Source organism: Notechis scutatus, chromosome 1 (genome assembly GCF_049901735.1).
Source record: "Notechis scutatus isolate UNSWTSFEM ecotype Mainland chromosome 1, rNotScu1.2, whole genome shotgun sequence".
NCBI lineage: Eukaryota > Metazoa > Chordata > Lepidosauria > Squamata > Elapidae > Notechis > Notechis scutatus.
The window spans coordinates 11,869,925-11,892,635 of record NC_142009.1 but is presented as its reverse complement, the minus strand read 5'-3'; the positions used below and the strand labels follow the sequence as shown (position 1 = coordinate 11,892,635).

Here is a 22,711-nt window from a genome sequence, read left to right as displayed (position 1 = left end):
TGGTCCCGCCTTAGCATGAAAGCCAGGTGGGTGACTTTGAGCCAGGAGACGGTGAGTTCTAGTCAGTGCAGTGAGTGACTGCCTGAAACTTAGCATCTTTCTTCCAATATTTTTTTGGGGGGGAATGTGAGAAGCTGTTGGGTGGTGTGAGTACTGTTAAAAAAAATATTCACTGTTCCTGCAGTTAAACAATTTTAGACCAACAGTGAAATCTTGTGAAAGGGAAGATATTCATTATTACTGAAATACTGCTAAATTGGAGAGTAAGTCACCTCTGGTGATTTTTATAGGTAATCCTTGACTTACCACAATTGGGACTGAAATTACAGTCATAAGTCAAGGCATCCACATGACTAGATCCAATGTTACCACCGTTTTTAGGGTGGTGGTGAAGTATATCATGTTGTCATATGTCTGAATTCTTTCTCCCAAATGGGTTTTTTTAATTATTAGACAAGCTATCAGAAAAGTGTCATAAATCATGGTGACATGACTGTGGGACACTGAAATCGATTATAAATGAGAGCCAGTTGCCAAGCCCCCAAAATGTGGCTATGTGGGGGGAGGGGCATTGACATTTTATAATGGTCAAAAGGGCTTTACACTCCATAAAGCACCCTTTCTGAGACGTTTGTTAAATGACCGGTTGTAAGCCAAGAACTCCTTGTATATTTATTTATTTATTTATTAAATTTATATAGCCATCCAATTCACTGCTCTAACTCTGGGTGGCCTACAGAATTAAAAATGCAAAACACAGAGACAACCACAAAAAAAGAGGAAGAAATTGTTAAAAAGCATTAAAACCAATAAAATTACAAAAACATGCCCTCAGCATAATTTTTGTTACCTACTCATTTTATTCATTTCTTCATAGGATTTACATACCCACCAACAGTTTACCTACTGTATTTATCAAGCATGATATTCTTCCGACTAAAATCGGAATTCTGATTTTTTTCTTTTCCGAACAGTGATTCCTACTTTTTTTCGTTTTTGCCATAAACAAAAAAAAAAATCCGATCCGATCAGAGCTAGCTCCACGGCCATGAGCCGCGCCAGCCAGGCTGAGAGCGAACTAGTGTACGAGCGCTGGGGCGCGTGCTGGTGGCGTGTGTACCGGCCTGCAATCAGTCATACGCATGCCCAAAAGTCGAGGTGTGGAAATTTTCACGCATTTCACGCCAGACAGTTAGCGCGAAAATATCTACTTTTACAACACGCCGTGTATCGCCGTTGCTTTATGCACATGCTGGATTTGGCCTCCCGTACCTAAAGACAGCAAAAACAGCATGGCTTCTCGGTGGAAAATTTTGGAAAGAAAGGATGAAGCCCTTGTCAGGAAAATTGATGGAACTGTCCGTGACAAGTGGAATTGGGAATGGACCCAGAGAACTGTTGATGGCACCATGATATCTGAATGCATCAGAAAAGTCGCGGAACCAGGGAAAGCATTTTGTGTCTGGTGTGAAAGTGTTATCACCTATGCAAAGGGTGGCCTCGTTGTGATAAAGCGGCATATGACAAAGAAGAAACACATGGTCGTGAAGAAACTTAGGAAGACAAATTACAGCCTTAGTGGTAAGTTTCATCCGTGATCTCATTTATTTTATATTTTATGAATGGGGTTTTTATGCTGGTTTGATTTATTTGATGAAATTTAATTAGAGATTAAGTGATTGAAGGAGTGTTTAGTGAATGCATCCAAACTTATTTTTCAATTTATTTATTTATTCTATTTATTTAGTCTTTTTTTTTACCCAGGGTAGCTTTATCAGTGGTTATTATAAACTGGTTTACTGTACGTGAAGGCCCTGCATATTAATTAATATAGCATCACAAACAAAAAATAATTGAATAAACATATAATTAGACTTGATCACAAACAATTTTGAATAAACAACATGTAAATAACCCATTGTGAACTCAGCAAGTTTAGATCAGGAGAAAAATCATGCCTCCAATTCAACATCTGCCTCAGAGGAAATTTATGACTTTAGGGAAGATAAATTTGTAAATAATTTCAAGGTATTTTGGTATTGAAACATGAAATAAATGCGTCATAAATTGTACTTCTAAAAATGTTTTAAAGCGTGACAAATCTCACAATATCTTCAAAAATTATTTCTTTCCTGTAATAATTAATTATATAGGAAATGTCAGTACATAGTATCATGAATTTTATAGTAGTACATTGTTATTAATAATAATATAATTATAATTGTAGTTATTATTATCACCATCACCATCATCATTATTATGATGTCATATTACTTTGTTTTACCTCTCCCTCTCTCTTTTTACAGCTGCATTTGCTCCCTCAACATCAACCTCCAGCTCAACGTATGGCTTGCGTCCTTCCTTCAAGTCAAACGTAGCACCATCTTGTCCACCTCTTCAAGCCTCGGTTCCTCTCGTGGACAGAGTTACTAACCACGAGGCCATGCTGTTGGCATTTCTTGCAGAGAAATCGCTTCCATTCAGCTTGGCACCAGATTTGATCAGCTTGTCACAGGCTCTTGCTGGAGATCCCAAGGTCCTAAGTCAACTCTCCATGGACAGAAATACTGCATCATATAAAATGCAACATGGCCTTGCGAAGACTATCAAAGATGACTTAGTGAAGGACCTGCAAAGCAGCAAGTTCTCAATGAACATTGATGAGGCAACCTCTGACAGCAACAAGAAAATTTTGACTGTCCTGGTGAGGTACTACTCTGATTCTCTGAAGAAGGTTATAATTCAGCACTTTGCCTCACTTAGTTTGATAGTGGTGAACAGTGAGAATCTTGAAAAAGAAATCGATGCATTGCTAAAACAACACAACATACCGTGGGAAAATGTCATGTCTATTCTCATGGATTTCTGCAATGTTATGAGGGGCTCAAAGGCTGGATTGGAGACACGGGTAAGGACAAAGCATGCTCCTCATCTCCTGGACATTGATGGAGATGTGTATCATCATGTACACAATTCTTGCAAGAAGTTCTCAAGTGCTTTTGAACATTATTTAGAAGAGCTATTCACCTCCATCTACAATGATTTCAAATGGTCTACGGATCTTCAGCAGTACCTGGAGGAGCTGAGCATCATTCTTGGAGTAAAGTTCACCATGCCAGAGAGATACGTTCCCACCAGGTGGCTTAGTGTGTATGATGTAGCAGTTGACACTCTAAGATTGTTTGAAGTATACACTATCTTCTACTTCTCCTTCCTACCTTCATTCGATCGTCAGCATTTTTTCTTCTTGTGCAAGGGTATCTTCAACACAAAGGATATTGGAGACGAAGCTGTCAGGGCTATCAGAGCAATTCAAGTCAAGCTCAGAGAGAAGAAGATGATAGGAGAGGGGAAAGAACGAAAAGAAAGAATCACACAGAAGCTGTTTGTGAATCGCAACTACAAAAGATTGCTCCTTCATTTCTACTGTGCTTCCTTGCCTCTACTGAAGAAGTTTGTTCTGGTGTTTCAGAAGAAGGAAACAAAAATCCACAAACTGCATGATGAAGTTGACAAAGAACTTCTTGGCATGCTTTGTGAAGCCAGAAGTACTTCGTGACTGTAAAGTGAGTGCAGTAGATGTCCAAGCTGAGACTTCTTTGTTACCATGTATAGACATGTTTGTTGGGCCTGAAGCGAAAGAGATTCTCAAGAAAGAGAAGAAAGAGGTGAAGAACGGATTCCTTACTAGGTCAAGGTCTGCCTATGTTTCAGCTGGAAAATGCTTGCAGGAAAAACTGCCTATCAAGAACAAATTACTTGCTCATTTCTCAGCAACAGACCCCATTGTGAGAGGACACTCCCAAGCACTGAAGTGCATGAAGGCACTTCCACAGCTTCTACCAAATGTCTTGGAAGCTTCAGGGGTAGAGCCCTACATACTAGAGGTTCACCGGTATCACAGCGATGCCAGGATACCTAGTGCAGCAGACCAAGCAATGATAGACAACTGGTGGACTGGGATTGCTTCAGCAGGAAAGTATCCTTGCCTCTTCAAGATGATGAAAGCAATCACGAGCTGCTTCCATGGACCCCAAGTTGAGAGTTCTTTCAGCCTAATGGGTAACATTATAACTTCCAAGACATCTCGCCTTGGCATAAGGACATTTGATGCTCTTCAAAGTGTTAAATTTACTCATTGAAGGCTTCAGGGAAGTCTGCTGTACAGCAGTATCCAAGGAAGGACCTTGAACATGACCCAGTGAATCCAAGTCTTGTAAGAAATATGAGAAGGGCACATAAATCGTACATGGAAGAACTGAAGACAATAAAACAGAAGCTTGCAGCAAAGAGGGCCAATCTGGAACTGAAGAGGAAGACAACTGTAGCCAAAAGACAGGCCAGACTCAAAGTTATGCTATCAGCTCAGCTAGCTAGAAAGAAGCATAGAGAAGCAATGCTGATCAAAGGAAAGGGAACAAAGAGAAAGTCCAATTAGAGATGAAGCATTGTGGCTGTTTTTCTGTCTGTTAAGCAGGGTTTGTTTGTTGTTTTTGTTTGCTTGTTTTATTTTTTAAATGTGAAATCCTTTGCCCGAGAGCATTCTCATGGTGCTTTTTATTATTATTTTTTTGTCAAATAATAAAACTATCATGCAGACTCACCTTGAAAAATCACTTTTGATTACTTTACTCTGCTAAAGCTTCAAGGGGGCGTTGCCAATTTAATTCCCACCGGGGCGCTGCGCGGACCGCGGTGGGTGATGAGGCAACCCCTGCACCCCTGGCTACTTTTCAGATTATTTTTTTTCAGAGGGGAATATCATGCCTGATTTATGTAAATAAGATTACAGGTAGTCTGTGACTTAAAACAGTTTGTTTTGTGACTGTTTTGAAGTTAAAACAGCACTGAAAAAATGATTTATGACCATTTTTCACACTCAGGACTGTTACCATGGTCACGTGATTTACACTTGGATGCTTGACAGCCAGTTCATATTTCTAATATATAGAAATATATTTTGGTTACTTTTAATATAGTTTAGATATGTTTGGTAAGTAACTACATAAATATAACTTCTTAACGTTTTGTTTCATTTCCCCGGGGAAGCCATATTCACTTAACAACCATGTTACTCATTTAACAACTCTGGTGATTCACTTAACAAGTGTGGCAAGAAAGGTCGTAAAATGGGGCAAAACTCACTTAACACATTTCTCACTGAGCAACAATTGGGCTCAATTGTGGTTGTAAGTCGAGGACTACCTAGATAAAGTACAGAATACATCAATAACATTAACGCAGGAAGCACATTATTTAATCTCCCAATGATGGTGGGAACAGTTTACAACAGGGGTGTCCAACCTTGGCAACTTTAAGACTTGTGGACTTCAACTCCCAGAATTCCTCAGCCAGCTTTGCTGGCTGAGGAATTCTGGGAGTTGAAGTCCACAAGTCTTAAAGTTGCCAAGGTTGGACACCCCTGGTTTACAACATTCCCACCCATAAGTCCCAGTTTCGCTGATACATGTCCTTGGGGTAATCATAGCCGTAACTTGCCTAAGGGCATCATTGAACAAATGTTGCTAATTGGCATGGAGTCCATGGCATTGGCATCCATTCGATGAAACGTTGAGCACATCTCTTCAGATTCCATTTGGGGCAGAGACTGTCTTAACCACGTACAAGGTTAGATTATTTCTGAAAAAAGAAAGGAATACTATTTGGAGTTGTTACAGGTAGTCCTTGAATTACGATTTAGTAACTTTTAGGTCACTTAGCAACCTTTCAAAGGTGGCTTAATAACCTTCCAAAATTCTGATGGTCCCTTACCAGACGGTATTTATGACCTGGTTTTAAAAGTTTTTGACATCTTCTCCCCCATGGTTATGGAGACTGAATTTTGGATGGTCGGCCATTGGCCGGCATTTATGGCCATTTGCAGTGTCCTGCGATCATGGGATTGGAATTTACACTGTTCTGGCCCCAAACTGTCATTTGTTTCCGGTTTTCACCCAAGACACCCCATAGCAAGCAATGGGTTTGTATAATGACCAGAGATTCATTGAACTATTATAACAATTTGTTGGATGACCACTGCGAAAAAAATTGTAAAATTGGGTGGGTCACATGATGACTCACTTTATGACCATCACAACTTAAAATCATACTGGGCATGCTCCATTATGGCCATAAGTCAAGAACTACCTGTAATTTGAAAGACTTAGTAAAAGAAAGACTTAAGGCAGACTGTTCTAGAGTAGAGATGGAGAACAATGCATTGCCCCTTTATGACTGGTGGAGTTCAACTCCCAGAATTCCTGGTTGGCTCAGGAATTCTGGAAGTCCACAAGTCATAAAGGGGTCGTTGTTCCCCACCACTATTCTACAGCAACCACCACCTTTTTTTTCTTCTTAATTTTCAAAAAGTTGTTGCATTCCAACCTGATTTGTTCCCCATTTCTCTGCTTTGCAGTTGGCGTTGTCTGTGCCGCACCGGGGGTGGAAGGCGCATGGTGGCGGGCACAAGTGATTGGCTACTTCAAAGATGCCAGCGAAGTGGAAATCAGATATGTGGATTATGGTGGATACGAACGAGTCAAGATTGACACGCTCAGACAAATCAGGTGAGGTGACCAGGAGTTCTTCTCTGAGTGGTTGGCATCCTGAATGCTATGAATGCTGGAATAGATGGGCCTGGGTTCATCCTTGCAGACTCTTTCCAGGTTCTCCAACTTGCAATTAAGGCAGGAGTGTCCAACATTAGCCACTTTAAGACCTGTGGACTTCAACTCCCAGAATTCCCCAGCCAGCATGGCTGGCTGGGGAATTCTGGGAGTTGAACTCCATAGGTCTTAAAAGTGCCAGTGTTGGACATACCTGAATTATAGATGAACATCATTGGTCTGGAAGAATCAGCTGGAAAGAGTCAATTGTAACACAGTGTAGTGGTTAGAACATTGGCTTTCATTGGGTGGGTAGTTTGGCTGAACCATCCTTACAATTATGTGATTGAAATTCGAAGGGTTCACAATTGGCAGATGTTTATAACTCACAGCACCCCCTACTCAAGTGATTGCCATTCGCATGCTTCGCAGCCATGTCTCGACACGCAGAGTCGATGGAGAAGCCAGCAATAAAATTGCCAGGCATGGTTACCTGATATCTCTCTTAATGACCATATTGCTTAGCAACATCATTGCTGCTCCCAGTTGTGGTTGTTAAGTGAGGAATACCTGTATGTATTCCTACATGTGATGGCCCAGGGTGGGATACAAAATAAACACAGTCACAAAAAACAGATGAAGCCCCTTTCATTCCTTCACTTTACTTCCAAGCTCCAAATATCCTTGACTGGAGACAAAAAACTCCCACACAAGCAGTTACAAGGAGGAGGAAATGCCATTTAATTTATAAAGAGTAAAAAGCAACACAAACCAGGCAAGATAAGGGCTTGAAGACATCTACAGATATCAGAACACACACTGGAAGGATGCCAAACTCCTGGCAATAAATAAGGAGGAACAATAAACTAGAGATATTTCCATGCTTTGTTTCCAGCATTCACCCTTACGCATGTCCGTCCTCTTATCCAGTTGTCACAACTGCAGCCCATGAAGAGGATCAAGGCCCTCTCCTCCCCAGTAGACCAGCCAGCCTCTGCCCTTCATCCTCCACAACCTCCGGAGCCACACTTCCATTCCCTCCTCCTCTCCCTGAGAGTCAGTCTCCACCAAGGGTTTGACACTACATATATATATAGGAATTTTAAATTCTGTGACTTGATCTTGGAATAAAAAAATAAATAGCTAAATAAATGAACTCTAGCTTAGTCATGCTAAGTGTTAGTTGATCTTGAAAACTGCTTGGCCAACTTCCAAAATTCTGGTACATTGCTGTATTCGCAATAAATATCTTTCTGATAATACAAAAAATTCTTAAGTTGGGCAGACACACAGACACAGCTAAAAGTAGTCAGGGGACCAAGTTTAAGGCCGCATTGAACCAAGAGCTGGTCACAGGTTATGCTGGTTTCACTTAACAGTCACATGGTTTGCTTAACAACCCCATGATCCCCTTAATGACAACAATGACTCATTTAATAACCACTGTAAAAACAGCTGTAAAATTGAGTCAGATCATGCAATGACTTGCTTAACAACTGCAATGGGAAGCAAAATTCTGGGTTCAACTGAGTTTGTAAATGAAGGACTCCTGGCAAAAATAACATTGACTCCTTAGATAGTCCAATTGGACTTTGAGGGTTAGTATTAGTCATTTTTGGGGAACTCTGGTCAAAGCCCAGTAGTTTGCTGCCCAAAATATTCTCATTTTTTTTGCCCAAAGGAACTAGAGAGAAGGAAGGTTTGGGTCTCAGATTGTAAACATAGACATTTCTGTGTTCTTCTAATTCATTACCTTATTATCTTTTTTTTTTAAAGGTCTGACTTTGTAACCCTGCCGTTCCAAGGAGCTGAGGTTCTTTTGGACAACGTGGTGCCACTTCCAGGTAATACCCCCTAGAAACCTAAGATGCATTAACCTCTAAGCCATGGGCTGTGATGACCCGGGGCATGGCACAAAGGCAAAACAATCAGATTATCAGGAGGAGTCCCTTTATTAGCTCCAGCTGTGCCTCCAATGTCCTGGTTACCTTCTGGCTGGAGAAAAACTCCCCTAGGAACAGCCTTTGACGGCAGAGAATCAAGTGCAAAACATGATCAACAAAAACTGTAACTATATGTCCAATCAAGGCAAATTGAGGTAATTAGTTTGGCAAAGCAGGAGCAAGAATTCCAGACGTGAAGGCATGGCAAAACTCAACATGGTTGGAAAGATGGGAATCAGGGCCCTATCCTCCCCCGTAAGCCATGCAACTGTCATTGCTCTCTTCTCCGTTCCTCCCTGCGTCCCTAGGATGAAGAGGGGATGGGCCTAGGTCCTCCTCTGAATTCCCTCTCCCTTGTTCTACATCTCCCCTGCTCCGCCCAGCCGGACTTTGCCCTTCCCCAGTTTCCTCCACAGCCAACGGAGCCACACTCCCACTCCCTGTCAGCTGTTCGTCTTCCTCCTCTGATTCAGACTCCGACAGGGGCATGACATGGGCTCCCCTAGCTTTGTCAGCTATACCAGGGGAGAGATTAAGTGTTTTTCATCAAGGCACCCTGGTCTACCCAAATATGGGATGGAGCATACTGCTTCTGCTTTTTCCAGTATGCTTTGTCCCATATTTGGGTAGACCAGGTTGCCCTGATAAAAAGCACTTAATTTCTCACCTGTTATAGCCGACAAAGAAAGGAGAGCCCATGTTAATACATCTACCTAATATATAAGTAGCCCGGGTTCGAATCCCAGAGGGGTATGGCTAGCTGACGAGCTAAATAACTTGAAATAGATCTATACTAGTCTCCCTTTATTTCTTTGGTGGTAAATACAAATTCAACATTTTAAAAAAGAAAACAACTCCAAGGGCAGACTCGATGGGCCACTGGGCCTTTTTCTGCCATCAGTTTTCTATGTTTCTAAAGTCTGGCAGATACTTCCAGAGATAATGTATCCTGCAGTGAGGTCTCTGAACAGAAAAATGATGTAGTGGTCATATTTCTATATAACACAAAGTTGGATATGGAGCTGCTTAGGTTATAGGGACATTTAGTCACAATTTTTAATTTTTTCTCCTGTATTTATTATATATGGTTACATGTTATGTGGGTTTTTGGGTTCGTTATTTGATTTTGGGTTGTGGTACAGTGGTGGGATTCAATTTTTTTTTACTACCAGTTCTGTGGGCGTGGCTTGGTGGGTGTGGCAGGGGAAGGGTACTGTAAAATCTCCAGTCGGAGGTGGTATTTGCTGGTTCTCCGAACTACTCACAATTTCCACTACCGGTTCTCCAGAAGTGGTCAGAACCTGCTGAATTCACCCCCTCTGGTGTGGTACAAGGCCCACAGTTACATTGTTTGAGTTGGGCAGCCTTATGAAACTAGTTAATAAATAAACAAATGGGGAACAGGAGTACAGTCACCTTAAAACCCTCTGAAAGAGGGTTTTCCCAGTGCATCTCTACTTGTTTCTGCATGCAAGGAAAACTTGGGTGTTGGGCAGGACAACATTCAGACATGCAGGTAGAAGAAGTGAGAAAGCCACAAGAGAAGAAGTCCTTTTTTAAGTGATTATATATCTGTGTCAGGCACGTTAAGCTCTAGTTAAGCTGATTTATTGCTAATGCCTATAAACAAGAAGCTAGTCAACAAATGGTTTAGCATTAAATTGGCACTAGATAAAAGTCAATGGAATTCAGGAGGGGGTTGGACATAGTTTGTGAGAATGTAAGGACTCTGGGCTGATTACTGTCTTGACTCCACCCCCCAGGCTGTGCTTGTCCTTCTACATTCTGTTCCCCATTGGTTTATTGATCAACTAGTTTACTAAAGCTGCCCAACTCAATTAGTGTGGCCGGCATACCAAAAGTAGACCCAGATAATAAACACCCCCCCCCCACATAAGGTTAAAATAGACATAATATATCATACAGGTAGTCCTTGACTTACGACCAGTCACCTAGCGACTATTCAGTTATAACGGATTTACCTTGAGGGAGGATTTATGAACTGGATTTGAGGATATGACAGTTGTTGTCCCCCTGGTGATCACAAGACTGCAGTTTAGGTGTTTAGAAACAGCATTTAGGGCCATTTGCAGCATCTTGCAGTCACATGATCGCATTTTATGAGCCATGGTGGCGCAGTGGTTAGAGTGTAGTACTGCAGGCTACTTCGGCTGCCTGCCGGCTGCCTGCAAATTGGCAGTTCGAATCTCACTGGCTCAAGGTTGACTCAGCCTCTTCCATCCTTCCGAGTTGGATAAAATGAGGACCCAAAATTGTCGGGGTCAATAGGCTGACTCCGTAAACGGCTTAGAAAAGGCTGTAAAGCACTATACAGTGGTAATAAGTCTAAGTGCTATTCCTACTGCTATTTTACAATGTTTTTCTTGAAAATTGGCATTTACTTCCAGGTTTTAGCAAAACTGGGCCTATAGCAAACCATCGATTTGCTTAATGACTACAGTAAAAAAAATTCCAGTTGGTCATGTAATTGAGTGCTTTATGACCAATCATGGGTTACAATTGTGATTGGCAAGCTTCATTACCGTCATAACGCAACAACTAGCTGTACAGGACACAAAATTTAAAGTGGCAACCAAGCACCATAACCCAACAACTGAAACGCAACTCCATTCATCCAGCCAATCAATAAAGTGCATTGGTAGAGAATGATAGGAGGGACTAAGTTCGGATTCTGCTCAGACTTAAGAGTTAGAGGAACTCAAGAACTTACCATATATACTTGAAGATGAACTGAGAATTTTAGGTGCCAAAATATACCCCCAAAATTGGGTTTTGCTAACCTGCAAGTGTATTTGGTAATACTTTTTAAAAGTACCTGCATTTACTTGCATATAAGCCCATCCATGCATAAGCTGACCCTCGAGTTTTTAACCAAAATGCTATGAAAATCCAATTAGCCACCACCGAGCCAATTATGAAAATTAAAGCATATGAAAATGTTGAGGCTCAGATTATGCACAGATGGGCTTACATGCAAGCACCGTACGCTCTGTGTAACACCTTTTCTGCTTTCTTCAGGGATTTTCATTCTTTGGGTAATTTTTTAAAGCTGTTTCTTTCTTGTTCCTCCCTCTCTTCCCTTCTCCCCTCCCTACCCCCAAATAAAAGGCATGAAACCCAGTAAAAAGATTTCAGGAAGAGTTTCTGTATTGCTTGATTTTGTTCTTTGAATAATTATTCCTTCTCCTTTTCTATGAAAGATGATGATAACTTCTCATCTGAAGCTGACACGGCTGTTAGTGAAATGACCAGGGGCACACCCTTACTTGCACAGGTAAGTGCAACATCTGGTGGGTTGCTTAGAGCTGCTTTGATTTGATGAAACCTGGGAAAAAGTGTTTGTGGTGAGAAACCCTTTTTCTCCCCATTAATGAGTGAGGAAGTGAATGTCAAACAAATAAGAAATTGTGTAGACTCCAGATTTCTTGATTTCTCAGTCATCAGAGTTGATGTTCCACAGCATTTGCCATTAAGCCTGCCCTTGGCTTGTTCAAACTCAGCTTGATGTTGATAAAGTTTACTCTAAACTTTAAACTTTCAGGGGTCTCCAACCACTGCAACTTTAAGGCTTGTGGACTTCAACTCCCAGAGTTCCTCAGCCAGCTTCGAGTTGGCTGGGAGTTGAAGTCTACAAGCCTTAGAGTTGCCAAGGTTGGAGACCTCTGTCCTAAATGGTTAAGGCACCAGGATAGAAAGTGGGAGACGATGAGTTCTAGTCCCACTTTAGCCATGAAAGCTGGCTAAGTGACTTTGATCCAGTCCCTCTCTCTCTGAGCCCAATTCACCACACAGAGTCATTGTTGTGAGGAAAATAGGAGGAGGAAACAAATAAATAAATAAGCTATTCTTCACAAAACTACTACTTGGACTATGGCAATGTATTCTACCCTTGAAAAGTATCTGGAAGTTTCAGTGTGGGCAATCTTGGGTGCCCAAAAAATGGCGCATTATAACACCTTTGCTGTATGAGCTGTGTTGGCTGCCAGTTTGATTCGGGGTCCAATTCAAGGTGTGAGTTGTGACCTATAAAGCCCTATATGATATGGTTATCTACGGACTATGAACCATCTTCAATCCATTACACCAATCCACCTGGTCAGTTGGGAAAGGTATAGACCAGGGGTCGGCAGCCCATGGCTCTGGAGCCGCATGTGACTCTTTCATCCCTCTGCTGCAGCTCCCTGTCGCCAGTTGGTCCCACAATTGATAGGGCTTTTGGTTAGGACAGGTGGAGGAAAAAGGATGCAGCGCTAGGAGACTCTAGGATGGGAGAACCGGACTTCCAGTCAGCAGAGCAAAAAGGACGCTGTGCTGAGAGGAGACACTATGGTGGGGGAACCGGACTCCGGTCAGCTCCAGAATTGAACGGTGGGCTTCCGGTTAGGACCTTTGTGGCTCTTTGAGTATTTAAGGTGGCTGACCCCTGGTATAGACTCTATCAGTTAAAGAATTTTGACTGGGATCCAGGAAATGGGCCTCTCCACCGTTGCCCCCAATTTGTGGACCGCTCTCTTTCCAGAGGTGAGGTGGGTTCCCACCCTTTTGGCCTTCCGAAAAGTGGAAGGCCCCTACAACCTTGCTTGGTCGTGCAGAGGAACATGCAGTCATGGGGCTAGTTAGCACCCTGAAAGCCCTCCTCTCGTCTTTTAATTAATGTTTAACATTCTTTCCTGCTTTAAAATTTTAAGTCCTGTGTTTTGTGCTTTCAGTATACAGTCTCTCTGTGAGGGAGATGGGCGCTTCTTAAATACGATAAATAAATAAATTATAAGCTAGGCAAATTCTTGTCCAGAGCTCAGTGAAAAGATCTTAGTGGCCTTGTTAGTGACAATCTAGGAAGATTTTAGATCCTTTGCAACCTGTCTAACATTGTGGCTCAAGGAGACACCTGTAGGAGAAGAGCAGGCAGAGCTGAGGGGAGGCGGAATTAAATGCGTCATCAGCTTAGAGTTGTGGCATTCCCACAAGCACTCCCAAGTCCAACCTCTCCTGAATTCCATTGACCCTTAACTTGTGCCAATTTAGTATCAAACTTTAGTTGACCAAATTCTTCAGTAGAGGCTTGAAGTAATCTTCTATGCTGCCATCTCACAAATGATCCTGATTCTTTGTGTCTGACATCAGTCATGCATTCACTGTTGGTAGGTATTAACTGACTTTTCTATTTGTAGGTTACAAATTACGACAGTGCAACGGGCTTGCCACTAATACAACTGTGGAGCATGATAGGAGATGAGGTATGTGGACTATCCAATCAATTTTGGGAGAACAGGCCCATAATGTGCCACAGTGATCCCGGAATTGAATCACCAGTGCACTTGTTATGATGACCTGGGTGATTTTGAACTGAAAGCAGGAGAGGTCCTTCATAAAATGTGCATTAGTAGACTTCCTAGTAGGGTGCTCTTCTTTGGGGATGTTGCGTAGATATAGAAAGAGTAACAACGAGACTTCGTACTCCAGAGAGATGTTGGATCTCAGTCAAATGTCCCGCCTGCTCTTGGTTGGCCTTGTTCCAATCATCCAGAGTGCAGGTGGACATCACCAACTTTTTTCTGCAGCCTTCAGTCCAGCTTGGTGTATGGACAGATGGTCTCCTCTTTAGTTGCATCTCTTTAGGTGGACAGCAACAGAGTCTGTAAGCCCCTTCACAGGATATGCCAAGCCACCTTATCCACGCAGACAGCACCAAACAATGTGGGGAAAACTAAGCCAGCTTTGTTTCACTCTTCAGGGTCCCAGCTGCTTTGATGGAGCCTGACTGATGCCTTTCTTGGAATTCTTTCTTATTACATTTTTGCAAAACATAAAAGAAAGGAAAGCAACCGGGCCAGCCCAATTGGAAAAAAAATATATTGTTCGTGCACACACATACAGAAATCCATCTGCTCGTCACACTCAGGAATGATAGATCCCATTTTGGGGTTTCTTCAAATTCCTCCCTGTCCAAAAGCTAAAACAGAGAAAATCCACAAATTAGTGCTCTATCAGGAGGTACAAAGATAAGTCTTTCTGTTCATCCTTCAAATGGCGCATGTTTGGCAGGAATTGAGTGGCAATTTCCAGATTTTAGACGCTCCCGCAAAGGAGATTAGTATTTCCAGGTGAGAGTTACTCTAACATTAACTTAATGGACTTTTAATCAAAATACAAAATCTTTTATTTACAATGAGATTATTTATTGAACTGAGAACGTATCCTTTTTGAGTGAAATCAGCTGCTAAGTGTGTAGCATGTTAAAGCTGCCTGCCATGGAATTTTTATTGCTAGAGATAAATTTAGTAATATTTTTTTAAAAAATTACCAGTATTCTTTGGTGGAAGAGCACGTCAATTATGCATAGGCAAAAAGGATGGGGAATTTTTTTTTAATTTAAATTAGAGAGACTTGGTTTAAAATATAAACCGCACTTTTTATGAAATGCATGTATACCTAAGTAGTCCTCCCTTAACCTCCATAGACTGGAAACTCTGTTGCTAAGCAACATGGTCATTAAACAAGACATTGTGTGACTGCTGAACTTGTGTCACTTTCCCCTGCGGTTATTAAGTGAATTATTGCAGTTGTTCAGTGAGTCAACTTATAACTGTGCCTTGTGACCTCCGGCTGGCTTCCCAGTGATGTTGCTTATCAGGTGTGTACAGATGGCGATCACGTGATAATGGGACAGGTCAACTGTCGTACAAGTATGGGGGCTTCAAAGCACCCTGAATGGTGATCACATGGCTGGGGGGAACAGCCATAAGTTCAAGGACCAGTCATAAGTCTTCTTGTTCAGTGCTGTCATAACTTTGAACAGACACTAAGTGAGTGGTTAGTAAGCAAGGGCTACCTGTGCTGTCCTTCCACTTAAGATACCCTGTTTCCCTGAAAATACAACCTACCCTGAAAGTAAGTCCTAGCTTGATCTTAATTAGGGCTTGTTTTAGGGGTAGGGCTTATATTGGCCCTACCCCTAAAATAAGCCCTAATTAAGATCCCACCCACTCCAGAGTGCATGGGTAAAAATTAAGCTAGGATGGGGATGAGGGGGTGGAGCTGCCCTACTACTTACCTTTGGACAGTTGTGGTGAGGCATCTCACACCCCAACACCTGCCTTGCTGGCCCATTTCTTCTGCAGCTGGCTAGGCTGGCAATGCCCCTGATAACAAACCTCCGGGTCGATCCGGAGCTCTGTTATCGGCTGCAGAGGCCTTCAGGAAAGCCTTGCCGGCCGCAGAAGAAGAAGTTCCTGAAGGCCTCTGACAGCGAAAAGGAGGCCGGGGTGACGCACGCAAGTGAGGATAGTCAGTGGATGACATCCCCCCAAAATAAGACCCTGGTGGCTTAGGGAGTCTGTCTTCGAGAATCTGTCAGAGACCTAACGACTGACACTCAGAGCGGTAATGACCAGATGACTGCAAAGAATATAAATCCTTCCATTCCCCACCAAGTAAGAACTGAAGAAGCTTCTTAGATGAAAGGTGAAAGGTTTTCAAAGGAAAAAAACAAAAAACAAAGTCCAGTTGGCTTTTGGAAAAGCACCTTTGCAACAACCATGACCTAGATCAGTGTTTCTTAACTTTGGCGTCATGTGGACTTCAACTCCCAGAATTCCCTAGTTAGGCATGCTGGCTAGGGAATTCTGGGAGTTGAAATCCACCCATCTTCAAGAGGCCCTAGGTTGAGAAACACTGACCTAGATGATTGAGATTCTCCATAGACATGTAGCCATGATGTATCTGATGTCAACCCTGAAGCGAACCTGGCTGAGGCCATCTTCGAGGCTACATGGTTGCCACAAGGCAGAGGGGGAGAAAGGGAGCGGGGAAATTAGATAGCTCGGCTTTGCAGTCAAAATACACTGGAACTTCGGGTCACGAACGCTTCTGTTCGCAACCAAATCTGGTAACGACCAGAATTTTTGCTTCTGTTTTGCTTCTGGTCACAAACAGATCTTCCGGTGGTGACCAAGTAAACCTGAAAATCGCTGCGATTTCCTGCGAAGAAGCGATTTCTCCTTCGGTGCCATTTTTTTTTTTGGTCTGCGCATGCACAGATGGGTGTGTTTCCAGTTACGACCAAATCGGATGGCGACCGTAGTCCTGGAACAGATTACGGTCACGACCCGAGGTTCCACTGTAAGAAGTTTTCTTGTGGGAACCAAGATCATTCTAGCAGGTGGCTGAGAAGAGGAGGAGTGAAGTAACCAAACAACCTGCCAGCACCTCTATTGGACAATGTGATTGTTGACCTGGGGGGAAGGGGATACTTTCACTTTTTAATTAGATGAAAACTGCGGGAACTTATCAGAGTCGGTTTTCACCAGTTGTGCCAATATGATGTATCCAATAAATGTGTTCTTTGAGGAATCTACCTGCCTCAAAGTTCTGCTTTCTATGGGCGTATCACTTGGAATGCTGACATCTGACGGTGCAAGATCACTTCATTTCCTCTACTGTTGCTGGCATCACTCACTAAAGTTTCTCTTTGTCTTCTTTTCCAGTTGGTGTCCATCAACCGAACACTGGTGGAACGAGGATTTGCTCAGTGGGTGGAAAGCTACTAGCAAACCCCTTAACCCATCTTCTGGACTGTTTCTCTTCTTTTCCCTTGTCCCTTTGACTTTCTTTCCTGTTTTTGGCACTGTTTCAAAATTAGGATTTTGTAGTCCCTCTTCCTGCCCCTCCCCCCTCCCCCCACCTCCCCCCCCCCACACACAAATCAGTCATTATTCCCACCAGCGATTTGTGATGAATTCATCTGACTGACCACAGTTTGTATTGCATACCTCATTTTGTTGAAAAGGCAGGGAGTTGTACCATAAGCCATTAAACAGAAACAAACCACAGCTTTAAAACTTGGCTCTTCCCTTCTGGTTAAATGTCAAGTTGTTAAAAAAAAGAGAGAGAGAGAGAGAGAGAAGAAAATAATAATTGTAATAATACCAGGTTGTAATTGTACCAGGTTGGCTGTGTATGGTTTAAGGCATGTGTTGAATTTCCTAAAGTGACTGCTGCCTTGACATTAAACTGACTTGAAATATAGGAGATAAATTTGATTCAGAAATCCCCCCCCCCCAAAAAAATGAATAAAATATTTGAAACTTGGGAGCACATCCGATATAATAGGCATATCCATGTTTCTAACCGCAAAAGCTAGCTGCCTTCCCTTTGGTTCTAGGGAAAGCCACAATGCCCCTTGTTTGATTGTGACTTCACTTTTAATTAAGGCTTGGTTTGTGCAAGAAACCAGGATACGTTTTGCAGACCACCTGAAACAATGAATTTGACTTCAACCACTACAGCTGCGGCGTTTTTAAAATTCTCAGTCATGTTGAATACACAGAGAAAAGAAAAATGGATCGCCAAGCCTGATTGTAAGACATCACTGTTTTCTAGCTGTTTGGAAAAAAAAAACCTATGTAAATATATATAAAAATCATTGTAATATTTTGTACAAGAGAAAAAAAAAATACTGGAGAATTAAAAAAGGGAACTTCAAATGAAATGATTTTTTTTTTCCATACCAAAATGTCCTCTGTAGAGAAATAGTTCAGGATGTATCATTACACATCTTAAAACACTAGAATGCGTGAAAAATTTTCTGATCTTTGTATAGCATGATTCTTTCCCCTGCTTGCTGTATGGTAGGAAGAGTAATCAGCAAATTCTTATTGCTTTTTCGCTGTACAGATCTGACTGAATGGGGAAAAACGAGTAACATTTGGAATTAATATTGCAGTGACGTCTTTTTTTTCTCTTTTTGCTCCTTTTTAGATTGGTTTCAAATGTGGAATTTAAAAAAAAAAAGAATCAAGTAATTTAAGCTAATTTAATACTATTAAAATATAAATGAATTTAAAACATGGTTGCTGAGTTGGGAGTTATTACCGAAGGGAGAGAATGTAAAAATGTCTTGTATGTATGTCAATTCTATTACAGATTTTTTGAAATATTGATCTTATATAGAAGATGGAGTGTATGGCAAAACCTTTTTCCTCAAAAGATGTAGAAAAAAAAAAGTATTGTGTGAATCAGTCGACCTTTAAGATTTTCAGCAATTAAATGCCTCTAAATGTGAGGGACTAGTGTCATGGATTTCTTTTGTATGATTAAGGTGCTTGATTTAAAAACTTGGCCAAATTTTGTAAGGGAACTAATTTTTCATTTCTTTGTGAAAGTTCCCTGGCTGGGGACTTCTGGGAGTTGAAATAGCAATAGCACTTAGACTTTTATACCGCTTCATGGTGCTTTTACAGCCCTCTCTAAGCAGTTTACAGAATCAGCAACATTCTGGGTCCTCATTTTACCAACCTCAGGAGGATGGAAGGCCGAGTCGACCTGGAGCCTGGTGAGATTTTAACTGCCAAATTGCAGGCAGCTGGCAGTCAGCAGAAGTAGCCTGCAATACTACCTACCTCATTTCCACATATTCACATATCTTAAAGGTGATGAGGTTGAGAAACATTGACCTAATAACAGAGTTTAGGTCTTTATTTTGGTTTTTTTTTAATTGCCACAACTGCAACTCAAAGGTGTACAAAAAGAATCACAAGATCAGTGGGTATAAATATCCATGACATACTGCAACCATTACGAATATGTAAACTGTAAGTAAACTTACAGCAGCAAGTGCAGTCACAAAATGGCTGCCATGAAGTGAGTCGCCGAAGAACCAGAAAGGAAAGGGGTAAGATTGTATAAAGCCTTCCTATTTGTTTTGCTACCCCGGCCTTCACTAATGGTTAATCAGGAAAGGTTGAGAAGAGCCAGAGAGAACATAGATCAAGGGGTCTCCAACCATGGCAACTTTAAGCCTGGCGGACTTCAACTCCCAGAATTCCACAGCCAGTTGCTGGCTGTGGAATTCTGGGAGTTGAAGTCCGCCAGGCTTAAAATTGCCAAGGTTGGAGACCTCTGCTATAGATGGCCCTCCACTTACCATCAGAAACGGGACCAGAATTTCTGTTGCTATGCAAGATACTTAAGTCAGTCGTGCCTGATTTTACTACCTTTTAGGCCCTCTTAAGTGAGCCACTGCTGTTGTTAAATGAACCACAGGGTTATTAAGCAAATTAACTTCCCCATGGCTTGTCAAAAGCCAGCTGGGAGAGCCGCAAAAGATGATCACATGACCCCAGGATGATGCAACTCTCATAAACACTAATTACCAAACTCCTGAATTTTGAACACGTGACTAGGGGGATGTTATGACTTAAGAGGACCTGGGTCATATGTCACTTTTTCATTCATTGTAACTTCAGATGGTGCTAAAGGAATAGTTGTAAGTCGAGGACTACCTGTATAGCCAAAATGATGCTAGTTAAACTCTTTAAGGATCTGATTTATGAGCTTTTGTGCATAGGAGAAAATGCCAGCAAGCAAAAATTATTAGGCTTAAAAGATGGGGATTATCTTCCAGATAAACCTTCAGCTCTGCATTCAACTTCTATTTCAAGTGCAAAATAAGGTTGACAGAATAGCAGAGTTGGAAGGGATCTTGGAGGTCTTCTAGTCCAACCCCCTGCATGAGCAGGAGATCCTATACCAGTCCAGACAAGTGGACAAACTGATCAACTGACCAGTGGTGGGATTCAAATTTTTTTTACTACCGACTCTGGGCATGGTTTGGTGGGCATGGCATGGCAGGAGAAGGTTATACTGCAAAATCCCCATTCCCTCCCCACCCCACTAACCTGCTTACCAGCTCCGTTCTCCTGGGCAGGACAACAAAAGAAGACCCAGCCAATCAGCTGGGACTCAGTGGGAGGCATAGAATAGATGGGGGCGGGGACAGTCAGAGGTGGTATTTGCTGGTTCTCAGAACTATTCAAAATTTCTGCTACCGGTTCACCAGAACTGGTCAGAACCTGCCGAATACCACCTCTGCAACTGACATTGATCATTTTGGACCCGTAGGGAGTGTGAGCTGATTTCAGAACAAAATTGATGTCAAGTTCAGACCACCTCAACAACAAAATCATGATTTCAAAAACAGCCTGGTTTCACACTCTAGGATCAGTGTTGTGCAGAAGTCGAAGGCTTTGGTGCACAAAAGGAGCGTTTGGAACTGGGTGAAATCAATCCCAGAGTTCTCAATTGAGGGTCAGACTGAAATCGTCCTATTTTGGACTCAGTGCAAAGACCGAGCTTTCTGAAGAAGGCTGGGATGCTGGGAAAGATGGAAGGTAAGGCAATAAGAGGGTCACCAGTGTGGGGGAGGAGGGACCCTCACAGAGGCAATGATGGGCTATCTGAAAGACCAGGTTGGGGGCAGGTCATAACTGAGAAAACCTATGTGGTTGCTAAGAGTTGACAGTGACTGGATGGCATGTAATCAATGAAACATGGTGAATACAGTATTCCTCTTCCAAGACTTAGTTAACTCCATGCCTGTTTTTTAAAATAAAGTAATTGATAGTGTGCTTTAGTCAAATGAGTGAGCCAGCTTGTGATAAGGCCTTCATCTGGAGAAAGTCTCTGATTTTCTCTAGAGAAAGAACAAGTGTGGTAGTAGCATTTTGTCTCTCTAGCCAAAGAGACCCTCAAAGGCAAGATCGTGTAAAAGTAATTATTTGAATAATTAGTTATTTAAACGATTGGGGTCAGCAGAACTCTCTCCCAGAAACCTACTTTTGCACACAAGAGTAACATTAATACAACAGCACTGAAAAAAACGACACAACTGGTTTTCACACGGCTGTTGCATCACGTGATCAAAATTTGGATGCTTGGCAACTGGCTCATATTTATGATGGTTACAGTGTCCTGGGGTCATGTGATCCCTTTTTGCAACCTTCTGACAAGCAAAGTCAATGGGGAAGCCAGATTCACTTCACAACCATGTTAACAACTGCAGTGATTCACTTAACCCCTGTGGCAAGAATGGCTCTAAAATGGGGCAAAACTCACTTAAAATTGTCTCGCTTAGTAATAGAAATGTTGGGCTTAATTGTATCCATAAGTTGAGGACTGCCTATATATGATTTTCTCTCTTATTAATTTGTGCCTATCAATTTAACTCAAAAACACATCTCTCTTCATTTAATTTTTCGATACAGAGAATATTAATTCAGTAACCATATAGACATACTGTATAAACACAGACTTAAAGGGTGGAAGGATGGAAAGATTGCAAAAGACACAAAAGAGTGGTTTGGAATCAGAGCAAGACTGATGTCCAATGTTATTCCTAATAGTAAGAGCAGATTTGCAAAATAACCGAGTACTGGAGAAAAATGTGCTTTCCTGTATTTTCAAGCAGAGGTTGGCTAGCTATCCATCACAGTTACTTGCATTGAGATTTGCATTGACAGGAAGTCACATTCAATAGCTTACACCGACGTTTCTCGACCTTGGAGACCTTAAGATATCTGGACTTCAGCTCCCAGAATTCTGGGAGTTGAAGTCCAGACATTTTAAAGTCACCAAGGTTGAGATATTCTGCCCTACACCAAGGAATTTCAAAATTCTAATGAAAGAAAATTGTCTAGATTTGAGTGGACTTCATTTTTGGGGTCTTTCAGGGAAGCCCACCAAATCCTCACTAGACTTTAAAGTCCTGTGAAAACCAGTAGCAAAGTCTCGGGTCTAAACAACACTTTCCAATGGAAGAATTTGGACAATTTGAAGCACTAAAAGGAAACAGTCAGTAGATGGCAATACAGCCTAAGAGATCAAACTCTATTTCTTTTGCTGAGTTTTCCAAGTCTCACAAAAGTAAATGGAGCATCTGGAAATGCATTTCACCATCAGCTCCGAAACAAAATTGGGTTCTTAATTACAGGAAGACCCCAACTTATAATTATTCGTTTAGTGAGCGTTCAAAGTTATGACAGTACTGAAAAATGTGACTTACAACTGGTCCTCATACTTACGAACGTTGCAGCCTCCCCTGATCAAAATTTGGGTACTTGGTAACCAGCATGTATTTATAGGATGGTTGGAGCATCTCAGGATTAAGTGTTTGCCCTCTGTGACCTTCCCAGCCAACTTCCAGCAAGAAAATTCAGTGAGAAACTGACTAGTAATGATTTTTCAACATTTTAAAAATTATTATCCAAATATATATTGGATAAATTGTGTTAAAAATGCTTTCTGTGTAATGACACAAATATTAAACTTTTAAATGCCCCTTCTGGTGTCTTTTTGCCTTACTTT

General features: G+C 41.7%; 1 protein-coding gene across 9 annotated transcripts in view; it reads left to right on the top strand.

Annotated features, from left to right (window-relative positions):
* The window catches only part of AKAP1 (A-kinase anchoring protein 1), a 69,834-nt gene extending 51,202 nt beyond the window's left edge, over positions 1–18,632 (top strand). For all 9 annotated transcript variants that reach the window (XM_087957025.1, XM_087957036.1, XM_087957030.1 and 6 more), the window contains 5 exons: positions 6,416–6,566; positions 8,382–8,449; positions 11,770–11,843; positions 13,741–13,806; positions 17,056–18,632. In XM_087957025.1, coding sequence (XP_087813151.1) covers positions 6,416–6,566; positions 8,382–8,449; positions 11,770–11,843; positions 13,741–13,806; positions 17,056–17,118 — 422 coding nt within the window. In that variant the 3' untranslated portion in view covers positions 17,119–18,632. The remainder of the gene's footprint in view (positions 1–6,415; positions 6,567–8,381; positions 8,450–11,769; positions 11,844–13,740; positions 13,807–17,055) is intronic.
* The last annotated feature ends 4,079 nt before the right edge of the window (positions 18,633–22,711 follow it).